This window comes from Pelophylax lessonae, assembly GCF_965119305.1.
Source record: "Pelophylax lessonae genome assembly, chromosome: 9".
Taxonomy (NCBI): Eukaryota; Metazoa; Chordata; class Amphibia; order Anura; family Ranidae; genus Pelophylax; species Pelophylax lessonae.
The window spans coordinates 78,405,977-78,422,052 of record NC_138776.1 but is presented as its reverse complement, the minus strand read 5'-3'; the positions used below and the strand labels follow the sequence as shown (position 1 = coordinate 78,422,052).

Here is a 16,076-nt window from a genome sequence, read left to right as displayed (position 1 = left end):
CTGAACTGTACAACTGCACAGGGGCTCTGTGGAACTTAGAGGTCCATTTATATTAGGTGTGGGTCAGGCAATTTTCAGAATCCCTCCTTAGAGGCCAATTTATATTAGGTATAGGTCAGACAGGTGCTGGAACCCCTCTTTAAAGGCCCATTTACTGTATATTAGGAGTGGGTAGGGCATGTGCTGAAACCCCTCCTCAGAGGCCCATTTATAATAGGTGTAGGTAAGGCAAGTTCTGGAACCCCTCCTTAAAGGCCCATTTATATTAAGTGAAGGTCAGGCATGTGCTGAAACCCCTCCTCAGAGGCCCATTTATAATAGGTGTAGGTAAGGCAAGGTGTGGAACCCCTCCTTAAAGGCCCATTTATATTAAGTGAAGGTCAGGCATGTGCTGGAACCCCTCATGTAGAACTGCACACTAATCTCTTTGGGGACAGGCAGTAGGAAGTGGCATTCTTCATGATGTCCCACCTGTGCTGCTGGCTTATAACATCCAAGAGGTGTTAGCAAGGACTATTTCTTGCTTGACCAGCACTCAGATATACAGAATGCTTCTCCAATGCCCTTGAGGAACTATCTGCACTAGAAGTGATGGGGGTGTTTGCTATCCACTCCAGCACATTGGGAACCAAGTCTGAGGTATCCATGAAGACTATTCTCCAGTTTTTAACCATCTATACGCCATGTATGTGTTTCTACTTGGCTAGCAGCTGAATGAAAAGTCCAAAAATTGTTCCTGAACAAGGGCCCTTTGGTGTCTTTATCTACCACTGCTTAGGGGTCCCCAAGACACATGCAACAGTTGCCAAAAAAGGCTAGAAAATATATGGGCAGAAACTTAAACTGGGTGAAAGATCCTAAAGGGCAGCTGGATGTGCAAAAACGACATGTTTGGGGGCATCTGTGCCAGCCATCACATCCCTGACCACCAGCAGCTAGTCATAATTAGACCTATGACATATGTTTCTCTATGTCCATGTGCAAAGTGAATGTGAGTGATTTTATCATTATTATTCTGCTACTGCACCTGCAGGATTCTAATGAGCAAAGTTGCATCATCTGCATCCCTTTAGACATGATTTCCCTTTGAGAGTATTTCACCAAAAATGACATTTTTGTTGCAGGGCAATCTGACTTTTGGAAAAATCAGTGAGCCTATCACACAAACAGGATATAGACTAGATAATGTGTTAGGAACAAAAAAATGTCACATCGTTTTATAGAAATGAAAATGATCACCCTACAGAGGGCAGAATTCAAAGACACCCTGAAAATCAAAGGGAAAAAATGATGCAGCAGGCTACCGTAGTTCATTTTGCTAAAAAATTTTATTGCAGCATCTCAAAATAGTACTCAGTAGTCTGTATGGCCCCACGTGCTTGTATGCATGCCTGACAACGTTGAGACATGCTCCTGATGAGACGACAGATGGTATCCTGGGGTATTTCCTCCAAGATCTGGACCAGGGCATCACTGAGCTCCTGAACAGACTGAGGTACAACCTGGTGGCGTCAGATGGACTGAAACATAATGTTCCAGAGGTGTTCTATTGGATTAAAGTCAGACGAGTATGGGGGCCATTCAATGGTATCAATTCCTTTATCCTCCAGGAACTGGCTGCATACTCTCCCCACATGGGGCGGGACATTCTCGTGCACCCTAAAGAACCCAGGACCCTCTGAACATGGGTCCAAGGATTTCATCTCGATACCTAATGGCATGCAGGGTGATATTGTCTATCCTGGAGAGGTCTGTGGGTCCCTCCATGGATATGTCTCCCCAACCATCACTGACCCACCACCAAACTGGTCATGCTGAAAGATGTTACAGGCAGCATAACGTTCTCCACAGCTCCTACAGACCCTTTCATGTCTGTCACATGTGCTCAGGGTGAACCTGCTCTCATCTGTGAAAAGCGCAGAGTGCCAGTAGTGGACCTGCCAATTCTGGTGTTCAATGGCAAATACCAATCGAGCTCCACGGTGACGGCCAGTGAGCACAGGGCCCACTAGAGGACGTTGGGCCCTCAGGCCACCCTCAAGAAGTCTGTTCCTGATTGTGCTCATCCTGTTTTTCACCCCCATACAGAATAGCCGATGTGATAGACCCTTCCTGGTCAGGCCCTTGGGCATGATCCTCTGTACTCACGATACTGCTTTCCAGGTTCTCCAGTGCCTCAACTCCTTCAGTCTGCTCTCCTGGACCTCTGGGTTCAGCTCCACACTTCTGGCTCACCAGGCCGACTGCCTGTGACCATACACCAACCACTGCAGAAGAGTTGCAGACCTAACTCACAGATCCTGCTCCCTGTAAAGCAGAGAGAATATAGAATTTACCTGCTGCTCCTCTGATAGGCAGACAGAGACAAAACTATACTCACTCTCTAGCACCTATCTAGGAGGGTGCTACACAAAGGATATCTCTGTACACTCTATTACAAGGTGATGTTATGTAACAAGGTGATTCTATAACAATGGCGTGTGATTTGTAGCAGGATGATAATATAATGACTGATAATATGTGACTGTGGAAGATCTTGGCTCCCAGGTTGTACACATTGTACAAGTCCAGGTACAGATAACAAGTGCTTTTATAAATTATTTTTTCTTCCCAGATACTTCATTGCGTGATGGTTTGCTGATATTCTTCCTGCTGGTTGTACCAATCCTCATTCTACTTATCGTTTTGTGGATAAAGCGTGATGCAATTGAAAGGAGGTGTTGCCGAAAAAAGAGGAGACGCAGGTAGTTCCAGGAACCTGTAATACTAATGCTGCAATATTTCTACATGCAGTTTAGGGACAGGATGGGAGTTGGATGGAAAGAGATATACTGTACAGCAGCTGGGGATATATGCAAATCTAATTTTTTCCTGCAACGGTACACCATTTAACACCCCTTTGCCCACCTCCTTATTCTCCCTATTCCTCAATAAGGCAACCCATTGCAATAAAGGACCAATCAGGGCAGATCAGTTATTCTCTGTGCCCCCAAGTTTAGGTAGAATTTGGTACAGGCTGGCTTGGTTTTTGCATGGCTGCTCCTTACCGAGGATAAGGTCAAAATACTACAGAAGAGGGTTAGTTTAGTGTTAGTGTTATGTAACGGTATCAGCCAAATGATCAGACCAGTGGTGATGTGCAATTTCTACCATACTTAACAATGGAAACCAACTTAGATTACACAGGAGATCATGTGAACAGGAGTTTGCAGTACACAACGGCAATATGAGGAGTAGGGAAACAGGCATAAAACGTATGAATTCTATTGCAGTTCTACTAATGGCCACTGGGTGGCAGCAGAGTGCTCTGAGTTCAGTTTACGGATAGGATAGAGAACTGAAGAATCTCATGTGTCCAAGAGAGAAATTGTTCATTCAGAAGACTGTGAGCTGAGGGGATTTCCTGCTGGCGCAGACTTCACACTGGCACTGCTGATGCTGACTTCGGAGGCTCTGGGGGCTGTAGATAGGACCACCCCACTGCTTGGACAGCTTCTCCCCATGGACTGTAACAGAGTCCTCTCCAGTGACTGGGGCTTGTACAGATGCTCCGTGCTCTTGTACTCAGTGCTGGTGGCCCACACACCAGACTTATCAGGTGAGGACCCAGCACCTGGGGACAGCTCCCTTGCCCAGTCACTGCTGTCTCATCAGACAGGATCTCTCTGAGCACAGGAAGCTGGGAGGGCTGGTATTTATGCTCCCTGGGCGTGTCCAGGAGCTCAGGGGATGCTGGTAGCCCAGAGGATTGTGGGGAGTTGATTTAATGGGACTTGCACCTGAATCTGGATAAAGGGGCACACCACTACACTCGGTTGTTGGTAAAATGAGGAATTGGGGTTAAATTTTAGTTTTAGGGTTCAATCTAGGGTTAATTGCTAGGGAGTTACCATGAATCTATGTCAAGCCAACAAACTGTTGTCTTTTTTAGTATAGCATATAAAAAGATCAGAACCCCTTCCAGCTTTTTTTCTGCTCTCTGGAGTGTCATTATGGATAAGTAGCCTTACTTCCTGTCCTGCTGCAAACCGTTTCACCAGACAGTGAAGGAAAATCTGCAACAAAGAGACAGAAATAACAATTAGATGGGTTCAAGGCTTCCTCTATTTGTTCCAGAGCTCCTCAAAGGCCGCTAACATCTTCAGCTGGTCAGCTTCTTGATACCGGCCTTTGACCATTTTCACTGGCAGGGCTAAGACAACCACACTCCTGCGCAGGCGTGGGGATTCATTCATCTAAACATTGCCAAAATTGTCCACTGATCTGCATGTGCACAGCTCAGTGTACAGGAAATGCAGGCACTTAAGGAATTTTAATGCAGAAGAGATATAGTATGTTTCTTCTGCTTAAAAAATCCTGCCTGTTTGCACATTTTCCCCCCTGAAGTTCCATTTTAAGACATTATTTTAGAAGATGGTTGCATTTTATATGTTCAAGTAGGAGAGTGTTAAGTGTTGGGGGGGGGGGAAGGGGGGTGCTTTTGTATAGAGCCTCATATTTAAAAGGTGTTCTACGCACAAGTAGCCCTTTTGCCCCCCTATGACTAATCATTTACCAGCTGTCATATGTTAGAGTCAGATTTGATTTGATAATGACACTGGAACCTGGTGTGGTAAACAAGACCACGTATTCTTTAGAACATGGCTGACACGTGAACTTAGTATATTTTATATTGAAGCAATGCATAACTGTCTTCCAATTGATTTTTTTTTTCTACCAGAAATGAAAATGCACAAAGACCGCCACCACCACCGAACAATTACACTCGAAATGCTGCCAGTAATGCACCAAGGAACCAGGTAATAAGCTAAATTCTCAGTATGTATAGCAAATATAGCAAAGCTTATTTAGCAGTGAGGTGATAAGCAGAGGTTTAAGGCCCCTTTCACATGGGCGGTGTGCCCGACGGACTCTGTTTTGCTCAGCGGGGATTGATCCTCCGATCACCGCTCAGCAGGCGGATGACAGCTCCGTCTCTGCTTACTTCACAGAGGGAGCTGTCAGATCCCCGTTCTCCTCAATGGGAGATCGGATGAGAACGCCTGTCTGTTTCAGATCCTCCAGACAGATGGAAAATAGGGTTTCCATCCATCCGGATTTCACAGACAGGATCGGATCGGATAGCAGCGGGTGTCTCCGCTGACATCCGCTGCTCCATAGTGCTGCATGGAGCATCCGATCAGGTCCACCTGAAAAACTGACAGGTGGAACAGATCAGAAAGCCTTTGTGAAAGGGGCCTTACAAGACAACTTTGTTTCCTGTGCACAGGGCTGTACTCTTAGATCATGCTGCCCTGGGAACATTCATCTGATAATACCATTTTCACTATCACCAGTCACCTAAGTGGGGTTAACACTATATGAAAATCGGGCGAAAGATCATCTGATTACCCTCATTCTTTCACAGCAAATCAGAACCGAGGAAAGAAAATTAGTACGAAAATTCTCATACGACAAATGCTTTTTTTTTTTTTTGTTTACTGTTTCTGATCATGCGCAGTCTTTCGTTTCTGATTTTTCTCATACAAAAATCGTACGAAAACGGTACACATTAAGCGAAAATTGTTCTTTCTGTTCCCATACAAGAAAAATTTTGGAGCTGGTCCCTTTGGAAATTTTCATTCACAAGTTCGGAATTGGCTGTAGAAAGTTGTGAAAGTTCTTTGGATGAAAATTCTCGCCCAGGTTTTCTGATAGTGTGTATGAGCCTTTAGACTGGCCATGCATTATACAATTATCTTGTACAATTTTCCTTTAGATTTATTAAATTTATCGAATATGAGGTCAAACCTAAACACTTTCAATTTTTATGCAAACAGGCAGGCCCTTGCACCACACAGTTGAAGGAAAATCTAAAGCAAATTGAATTGGAAAATTGCATAATGTATGGCCAGTATAAGGCTTAGTTTAAACTGGCATAAAAGCAGGCGTTTGAGAGGAGTTAAAAAAGGCCCTCAAACGCCTATGCATATGATACAATGGGCAGCACACAATGCTGTTCACACTATTAAAACATGAAGCGTTAGCATCACCTCGCTTTAAAATTGAAGTCTCTTGTCGAGTCAGGAGGTGCTTGAAGCCTTTCAACACCTCCTATTCAAATCAATGGTAATGCTTCGCAAATGCTCTGGCAGACAGTTGTGGGGCGTTAAGATTAGTTTATTTCCTGTAATGGAAAAGGCATTTGTGGATCGTGTTTAACGCGCCTTAATGCTCATCAAATGCTTCAAAACTACCCATAGGACATTTGGGGATCATTTTTAACCGCTTCTGGACCAGAAGGTTTTACCCCCTAATGATCAGGCAATTTAATGATCAGTTACTTTTAGCAGGACTGCGACATTGCAGCGGACAGTTCGGACACCTAATTGACACATTTGAGGGGACCAGTGACCTTACTACAGTAATCGGTGCTAAAATTATATGCACTTTTACTGTACTAATGACACTGGCAGGGAAGGGGTTAACACCAGGGGAGAGGAAAGGGTTAAGTGTGTCCCTAGGGGGTGCTTTCTAATTGTGTGGAGGATGGACTCACTAGATGAACATAGAGATCTGTGTTCCTGAATAGCAGGAACACAGGATCCCTGTGTTCATCTGTGAAGGAACGGCGGTCTGCCTTGTTTACATAGGCAGACGGCCGTTCTGGCTCTATGGAGAGGGATTGCGGGTGGCCGGTGGACATCATGTCCACCGGACCCGCTGATTGGCTCCCCCTCTGGTTCTTTGCGAAATAGAGCCGACCTGCCGCAATATATGTGCAGCTGGTCAGCAAGTGGTTAACTCGTCATTAACGGTTGTAAAACACCAGTCTAATTCCCATACTAAAGCTCATTATCGCCAGTCTAATGCCCATACTAACACCATAGGGGTGTTTGTTAAGTGTTAGAAATTAAGTGTGAACAACCCCATAGTCATGTTATTGACAAAAGTAAAAACAGAATGCCCTGTTTAAGGCACTACATTGTCCACTTTATGTGCAGACCAACTAACTGACAACATCCTGCAGAGAGCATGATAATCAATGCTTGTTTCCTGAGCTGTAGAGAATCTTGTGACTCCTGTCAGAAGCTTCTGGCCCCAGCTCTTAAGGCCCGTACACACGATAAGAAAATCTGTAGGGAAAATTCGTCCGACGACCGATCTGCCGATTTCCGGATTGTTAGTATGGTGCTTTCGACAGCCAACTCCGACTTTTCGGCTGACAAAATCCTGATGTGAAGGCTATATAATTTTTGTTGTCCGTAATACAACGTCCGATTTTCGTCTCATTAGTACAGATTTTGACGGAAAAAAAATCTTAAGAGCAAGACTAGGCATGCTCCGAAACGAAAGAACACACACAAAGCAATCCAACATATGACATCACTTCTGAATTAGAATTCTGTCGTACGGGAAAATTCGTATGAAAATAACCTCTTCACTTTCCACATCACACTAGCATGCCACAAAAAACAGACGACAGATCGTTTGATAATCTGATCGTGTGTACGGGGCCTTACTGTTTCCCCTCCTCCGTTGCGTTAAAAGGAACATTTATTTGACCTGAAATTACCAGTACAGGGCCAAGGTGGGCATAGCAGACATTGTGAGATGGTTGGATTGTGTTCAGTGTCAAAGGTCAGGTTTACTGGTTACAGTCTATTAAAGATGGCTACAACATACCCAGTAATACCTGTTAAGAAACTGGCCCCACTGAAAGCCCAGGAATAGGCTTTGTACAACCTGCCCCCATTCTGCATCGTTGCTCATCTGATTTTTTTTCTTTCTTTGAATTAGCAAGACAGAACTTTCTCTGATGTCTTTACCATATCACACAACGTGCCACGAAGGTATGTATTGTTTTTATGTACATGCTCATAGATAAAAATTCTGTTGTGAAAATGAGGAGCTTTAATCCTGAGAACAGAAGCTGGCCATAGACGGATCGAAATGTCTGCTAGTTCCTGCAGAATCAGCCAAATTCCTGCCAGCATAGCATAGCTCAACAAAAGTTCTTTTTTTTAATTGACATTTGTCAACAAAGCCAGTTTTAAAATTCTTGCCCAAGCAATGAATGCATGAGATCAGATGGAAGCACTGTTCGGGTTTTCTGACAGCTGCAGGTGCTGGCTATTAGGACACAATAACCAGCATTGCTGATTCTTCCATCCTCAATATCTGGGGAATCTGTCGTTACAAGGGAAATCTAAGGCCCCTTTCACACATACAGACCTCAGTTAATCTGTTTTTCATCCATCTTTTGACGGATGAAAAAACAGATATTAATGCATTCCTATGGAAAAATGGATGTAATTGGATGATCATTCATTTTATCAGTTTTAATCCGCTTCTGTCAACATCAGTTTTTTTGAATAGATGAAAGCCCTACATTTCCTCCGTTAAAAAAAAACGGATCTGCCAAAAAAACGGATGACAAACAGATGACAACGGATAAAAAACAGATAAAAAACTGATAACACAGGATGACAAATGGATGAAAAAACTGATGTTGACTGAAAAAAACTGATGACAAAAAAAACGTGACTGAACTGATGAAATGAACGGTCTATATGTGTGAAAGGGGCCTTAATGCGTATGGTTAGCTTTATTGAGATAACTGGGACCTACAGATCCTAAGCTGTAAGCTGTTGTAATGCAAGCCTAACGCATGGAACATTCTGTATCTTATTCATATTATAGAAGGAACATTCCATCCCTACCAGATTACTTCCTTTCTAGTAACTGAAAGTGCAAGGAAAGGCAATGAAACCTCAAGTATAATTTATTTCCTTTTCCCCTCTTCTCTTGTTTTAAAGCTGAACTCAGGGCACAATAACTTCAATTAAAATATATTGTGGCATAGTCACAAAGTACAGTAAAACCTTGGATTACGAGCATAATTCGTTCTGGAAACATGCTTGTAATCCAAAGCACTCTTATTTTAAAGCAAATTTCCCCATAGGAAATAATGGAAACTCAGATGATTCGTTCCACAAGTCCTTCAGTTTATAGTCTATATACAAAGATTATAGCAATGTGATAGGTTGTGTAACCATAAAATGTCCATCCACAATATGCAGCCTTCCCAAGGGGATTAGAAGCAAAATCTAGCAGAGCTACAGAGTATAAAAGAGAAGAGAGGTGCCTCTAAGTGTAGCAGTATGGTTACATTTAATGAAGGTTCAACATTTAGCAACTCACATGGTTGATGAATAAACAGGCACATCTAAGTATGCCGGCATCCGGGGTAAAGCTGTCCACATAGACCATCTTCTGAACCACTGGCTCTCACCGATGTCAGTCTGCAATTGTGATTGGGAAGACTACCCTGCAGTAGAGTGATCTGAAAGTGAGGCTTTGAATCACTCGTGGAGTGCAGCGGGGAAGGGATGATGAAGATGGCTGTGCAGAGGATGGTCTATGTGGACAGCTTTACCCCGGATGCCTGCATTCTTAGATGTGCCTCTTTTAATCATCAACCATGTGAGTTGCTAAGTATTGAACCTTCATTAAATGTAACCATTGAGCGCATTCACTTGCTGGCTGTGGTGCTGAGAGGACGCTGTTTTCCTTATTACCATCTACATTCAGACCGGTGCTACCTACACCTTTGCCACTCACCTACGCCCTAAAGGCTACCTCTGGCCTCTCCTAATTAAGGACTTCAGACGTCCATTGATTGGGGGCTGCACACCTGATGTCAACAGCGGCTGGTTCATTGGCTACAATAACCATTTACCATCTTACTTATTGCATTTTTGACTGCAAGGACACTCGCACCCACCTGATGTTTTTAACCGTGCAGGCTACCTAAGTACAGTTATTTTCTCAACCCTAGTACCGTTTGAACCCCTCCCCTGAAGAAGAAGCAAAATCTTCCCTTTGGCTTCGAAACATGTTGGGTTCTAGTTCAGACTACTACGGTTGATATATCTGTCTCTCCTTTGCCTGTACTGTTTTTAATTATTATTTGTGTTTACAATAAAATTTATATTTTTCAATATTCTTTTCACATAATTTTTTATACAGTATAGATTTTATGTGCCTTTAAAGTCCCACAAGGGGAACCCCACTTTCTTTGTCTTAAATGTAACCATATTGCTACACTTTAGAGGCTCCTCTTTTCTTTTGTATACATGATGCTACTTGTATATCAAGACATCGCTTGTATATCAAGTCAAAATTTATTTAAAAAATGTGCTTGTCTTGCAAAGCACTCTCAAACCAAGTTACTCTCAAACCAAGGTTTTACTGTATAGAAATCCTATTTGTATGCACCAAATGCCTTTGCAACCCCATATAGTGACATCATGCAAAAAGGAGAGCTGTGGGTGCGACTCGGTAGGTCACGTTACTGTGGGCTACCACAGAAAACCACAGGGTGATGAATACAAGACCAGTAACCGTGCACAATGAAAGAGGGAGAGCACAAACAGCTGGTCTGTATTAGGTCCCTTTCACACTGGCGGACTCCGTTTTGCTCAGCAGGGATCGATCCGCTGATCCCCGCTGAGCAGGCGGGTGACAGCTCCGTCACTGCTCTGTGTTCAGAGACAGAGCGGTCAGAGCCCCGCTCTCCTTTATGGGAGATCGGATGATAACGGCCGCCTGTCCATTTTCATCCGATCCGATCCTCCAGACGGATGGAAAATAGAGTTTCCATCCGTCAGGGTTTCACAGACTGGATCGGATAGCAGCGGGTGTCAGCAGAGATGTCACCGCTGACATCCGCTGCTCCATAGGGCTGCATGGAGATCAGGTCAGCCTGAAAAACGGACAGGCGGACCGGATCAGAAAGCCTGTGTGAAAGGGGCCTTACAGGGAAAAAAAGCCTGCACATAGGGAATAATGTTTCATGCTAAATTTACTGCACAGATCAGAAAAAGATGAAGTGAGCCTGATGTTGGATGGCTCAGTGGTTAAAACATACCAAGACCAAAACATGGCTCCAGACCTGCACCTCTCACCATGTGTGGATAAACAGGGTACCGGCTCAAAAAAAAAAAAAACCTCTCTTCACTCACCAATAAAGGATATTGATGCATGAAAGACGCAGTCCAGTATATAGTCTGTTTGTAAATTGACAGCGCTGTTAATAATAATAATCTTTGAATGTGTGATCTGGTGCGCTAATAGATGAAAACATATGTATAATAATATGAAATCAAAAAAATGTGCTGCGCTAAAATATAGTGAATATGAAATCACCAAAATAAATATTCAAACTTATTTTTAAAGTGAAAAGACGATTAAAAATAATCAATAATCTGTGATATCATCAAATACTGTGCATATAATAAAACTAAGAATTTATCACGTGTGACAAAGCAATCTGTGCAACATGAGAAAGAAAATATGAAAACAAGAGGATATTTAAATCCCAATGAAGTCCATAGTAATAGAACACAGAGGTGGTTTCAGAAAGATCAGCCACAAGGTCCCAGAAATTATATCCACACGACACTTTATGAGGATAGGGAGGACACCGATGTGCAAATCACCAAAAAAAAACAGGATGGCTGCTTACCAGAAGAAGTTGGTATCTCAAACTAATGAGTAGACCAAAATGAGCTTGTGTGTAATACCAAGATTGGCCACAGGATGTCTCCTTATAGACTCAAATGCGATATCCACATCACGACAACAGGGGAAAAAGTATAAACAGAGACATAGCGTAACTCCATATAAAACCGTTTATTTGTATTAAAAGCAGGTAGTACACTCACATTTCAGTTGAATGTCAAGGCATGTAACAGCTGAAAAATACCGCACTAGGAGCGAACGAGCATCTCCCACGGTGTAGATGTCTTTTGGTAGCCGGCTGTTGGGGGCGTGGTCACGTCACGTCTGACTCACCCGACTGGTTTCGTCATACGCTTGACGTCATCAGATGGCTCAAAGCAAGATCCAACTCTCACATACAATGCTTTAGGACGATCCTTTTGTGGAACGAGGCTTGGAGCGCGGAAACAGGAAGGATCGGTTAGAGGCAAGAGAGACTGGAGAGTTGTGGAGGGAAGAGGCAGCTGCATGAATTCTACGTCTGTGCAGAGAGAAAAGGATCGTCCTAAAGCATTGTATGTGAGAGTTGGATCTTGCTTTGAGCCATCTGGATCTGTTCCACTCATGTTAAGGAGAAGGAATTTCTTCCATCTCATGATTAATGCTTTCTCATGTTGATGTTTGGTAAGAGGCTTTGATTGATTTGAGTGTTCACACGTGGATGGTGGGACATCACTTATATTGCACAAGAGTGGATTTTTGAGTTGAACTTGCACTTTCAAAATTTCCGTCTGGTGAGAGCAGAACTTGTATGGTGGAGGGAATATGTATCACCACTTATGAATTTGCACCAATGGATTTGGAGACATTTTATTTCACCATTTTTTACATTAGTGATTTATGGACTTTTCCATATCCATTCCTTTTTTATGTGATTACATAATCTTTTCACTTATTTTTTATGTGTAGTATTATACATATGGTTTCATCTATTAGCGCACCAGATCACACATTCACTCATTAATATTCCAAATGCATACTTGGATTTTTGGTAGCAGCTTTTAATTTATTTTTCCAACAGCGCACCTATTTTTCACCTAATAATAATAATATTGTACTTCAATAATTACTTAAAATAAACAATGCATGAATAGTATATGTAACAGAGTTGATTTTGCAAAGAAAATGCGCTGCTAACATTGCTAATTGGTGAGTTCATTTGGGCATACGTTTTTTTGCACAGAAGTCTTTGGCCCCTTTTACGAGGGCTTTCTGATCAGGTCCGCCTGTCAGTTTTTCAGGCAGACCTGATCGGATGCTCCATTCACCCCTATGGGGCAGCGGATGTCAGCGGTGACATGTCAGCTGACACCCACTGCTATCTGATCCGATCCTGTCCGTGAAATGCAGACGGGAAGTGTCCATATTTTCAATTTGTCTGGAGGATCGGATCGGATGGGATTAGATGAAAACGAGCAGGCTGTCCTTTTTAATCTGATCTCCCCATAGAGGAGAGTGGGGCTCTGACAGGTCCGTCTCAGCACAGTGAGCGGAGTCCGACCTGTCATCCCAATGCTCAGCGGGGATTGGTGGATCGATCCTCCGCTGAGCAAAGCATAGTCCGTCGGGCAGAACACACGTGTGAAAGGACCCTTAAAAAAGAAGATTCACCATATTGAATAATTTTTGCGTTGTTCACATGGATTGCATTCAAGAAATAATTTTGATAGAGGACTTTTTTATGGGACTGTTTTTTTGCATTTTGTTCACTATATATATATATATATATATATATACACACATATACATACACACAATTTTTCACTAGATATCCTAAGGATTTATTTTTTGTAAGCACTTTATCGAAGATAAATTACACCTTCTTTCACGTTATTTTATAAACACACACAACCAGAGTGGTGTTACATATATTATTGTATGCATGTAGGATACGGACCATCGATTGTAAGCTACCTGAGGGCAGGAACTGATGTGTATGAATAGTATGTCATTTTTTCCATACTTTATAAATACCTGTAAATAAGTAGAAATGTTGCTGTTACATATTTGTCTTTTCCATGAATGACTCCTAATTACATGTGTTTTCTATATTTCAGACCACCAATGCCTCCTGCCAAACCACAGCCTGCCCGTCCCCCTCCGCCCCGGCCAACAGCACCATCAAATAATTACTGGCAGCCAAATGTCTGAAGCCAATTATTGTTCAGCCATATGCTTGTGTTTTCAATTTGTATCAGAAAAGAAGCCAATGTATTATTTTACCAAAGTTTTAAATGGAACAATGAACATTTCCTGGTGCTAATGCCATTGCACTAACCGTGTCTGCTGCTGTGCCATCAAAACAATGAAGAGAATACAATGAAGGATTCTGTATGTTCCTGAACGATTTGAAGGAATACTTCTTTATTATGCACTTTTATAAACAGATTTGTGAATCACTTGTGCAAAAGGCCCTATAGGCTACGATAATATTATATATTTGTCTCAGACATATTCACTGTATTATGCTGCTCAAAGAGTGAAATGATTAAAGAGGATTTCTAGTTTATCAAAAAGGGATTGGATAAATCCACAGGTAATTAAAGGAAGAGACTAGATATGAATTAGGGCAGAATGGGACCTAGGTAAGGTAGCTGCTTACCTAGATTCCATTCTTGCCTTTTGTTACCCAAATGCCTGTGAAATGTGTGCGCGCACTACTGTACCTGCGTTAATCAGCTACATAGACTTTTTTGGGCCCCCCATTGATTAATCGCCAAGCTGGTGTGCAGGCAGGCCTTAGCAATAAGTGCAGCCTACTAAGGCCCTGTGTGGAAGAGCTTCTATTGGTAAATGCAGTGTGCTTTTAACATTAGTTTGGAGGCTTCTGAGATAATTAGGAATTATTTGTCAGTGTATCTGACCTGCATCAGCTGCTTTTACACTCCTATAGACTTGTATGAGGGGAGAGAGAGGGGTGAACAAAATCCCACTAACACAGGTCCTAACACTGATTATATCAGATATCAACCAACTGAGCCCAGAACTGTGGGAATATTGGAAGACCGCAAGAGAGGGACTTTAGAGGTGCTCAAACACAAACCCAAGAGCTAAAAAGGAGTATGTAACCTCAGAATAAAATGTACAAGAACATAATTGATCCATAGGTTAGAAATATATAAAGTGTAAAAGATATCACTGAGAGAGCTGCCTTGAAATATCGCTACACATTTTGTGGATGATTCTAGAGGGGTTGGATCTGCCATGGTCCTGGCATAATTCAGATGTGGTGCTTAGCTGTACCACAAGTGGACGATCCTTCCCCCAATAGTCTTTTTTTCTTTCTAATGAAGAGAGGGGCAATCCTGCGCTATCTGATAACACTCCTTGTGCTACCAACACCAATTGTGAAGGCTGCAAACAAATGAATGTGTTCCCACACACCCTATGATTAAATATAAATACCTTTGTTGTGCCTCCTATAAACATAAATTCTAATTAATCAATCTCACTTGCATAAGATAAACCAAATAAAATGTATAAAAATATATTAAAAAAATAAACCTTCCAATTCAATGTGTTAAAAACATATAATAACCAATATCTGGTGTTATTTTCCTCTAAATGTGTTCAGTCTTTCTCCAATATTAGCATACAATCAATACCAGTCATTAATGTGAAGCTCTTCTATTCTGTGGTTCCAAATTGCAAACATTCCACTTTTAAGTGTCTTAAAATCAATCACCCATGTAGTGACTCTCACAACCATTACACCAATGCGCTCACCTTCACTCAATGGCCTGTCAAAGTTCAGGTCAAAAATGGCTTTCCCCCTATAAGGGTCACTCCCAGGCTCTATTCCATTGATGCCCCTCTCCACTTTCCTTCCTAAGGTGTCACCTTCAACCTTGGTAGAAAAATGGTAGAAAAATCAAAATGGAAAATCTGGATTTTTGTCTTACCGTAAAATCCTTTTCTCTGAAGTTTATTGACAGACGCAGCGCCATATAATTCTTGACCATTGGGTTATGCTGCCCCCTACAGGAGTGGAACACTTGGCAGGAAAAAGCTTTACCGCGCCTATGGGGCCGTCCCTGCATGCATACATCCACACACTCTGCTATAGGCTTCAGTTTCATTGCAAGCAGTGTTTAGAGGAAAAAACCCCAACCCACTCAAGATAGAGGGGCGGGTGCTGCGTCTGTCAATGAACTTCAGAGAAAAAGATTTTACGGTAAGACAGAAATTCAGTTTTCCCTATCGTTTATTGACAGACGCAGCTCCATATAATTGTTGACCATTGGGACGTCCCTAAGCAGTATTTGCATGAGGGGTGGGAAAACAACGCAGAAAAAGAACATAATTACCAACAAGGCTAAAACTTTAGCCAACCAGAGAATATAGAACTCAACCAGGAACAACAGGAGCTCACCTGGACAAACAACCTCCAAGAGACTAAAGCTGGATACACACTATACAGTTTTCTTTAGACTTACCAAAACCATATAATATGGGGTCAGACCTAAACACTTTTCATTTGTATGCACTACATAGTTGAAGGTAAATCTAAAGGAAATCTACCAACAAAAGTT

General features: G+C 42.3%; 1 protein-coding gene across 1 annotated transcript in view; it reads left to right on the top strand.

The window, feature by feature from the left end:
* Positions 1–14,296, top strand: part of LOC309563568 (disintegrin and metalloproteinase domain-containing protein 9-like) — a 100,748-nt gene extending 86,452 nt beyond the window's left edge. Inside the window, exons 19-22 of the mRNA XM_082268032.1 lie at positions 2,615–2,744; positions 4,721–4,799; positions 7,780–7,832; positions 13,602–14,296. Of these exons, the coding sequence (XP_082124158.1) occupies positions 2,615–2,744; positions 4,721–4,799; positions 7,780–7,832; positions 13,602–13,695 (356 nt within the window). The 3' untranslated portion in view covers positions 13,696–14,296. The remainder of the gene's footprint in view (positions 1–2,614; positions 2,745–4,720; positions 4,800–7,779; positions 7,833–13,601) is intronic.
* The last annotated feature ends 1,780 nt before the right edge of the window (positions 14,297–16,076 follow it).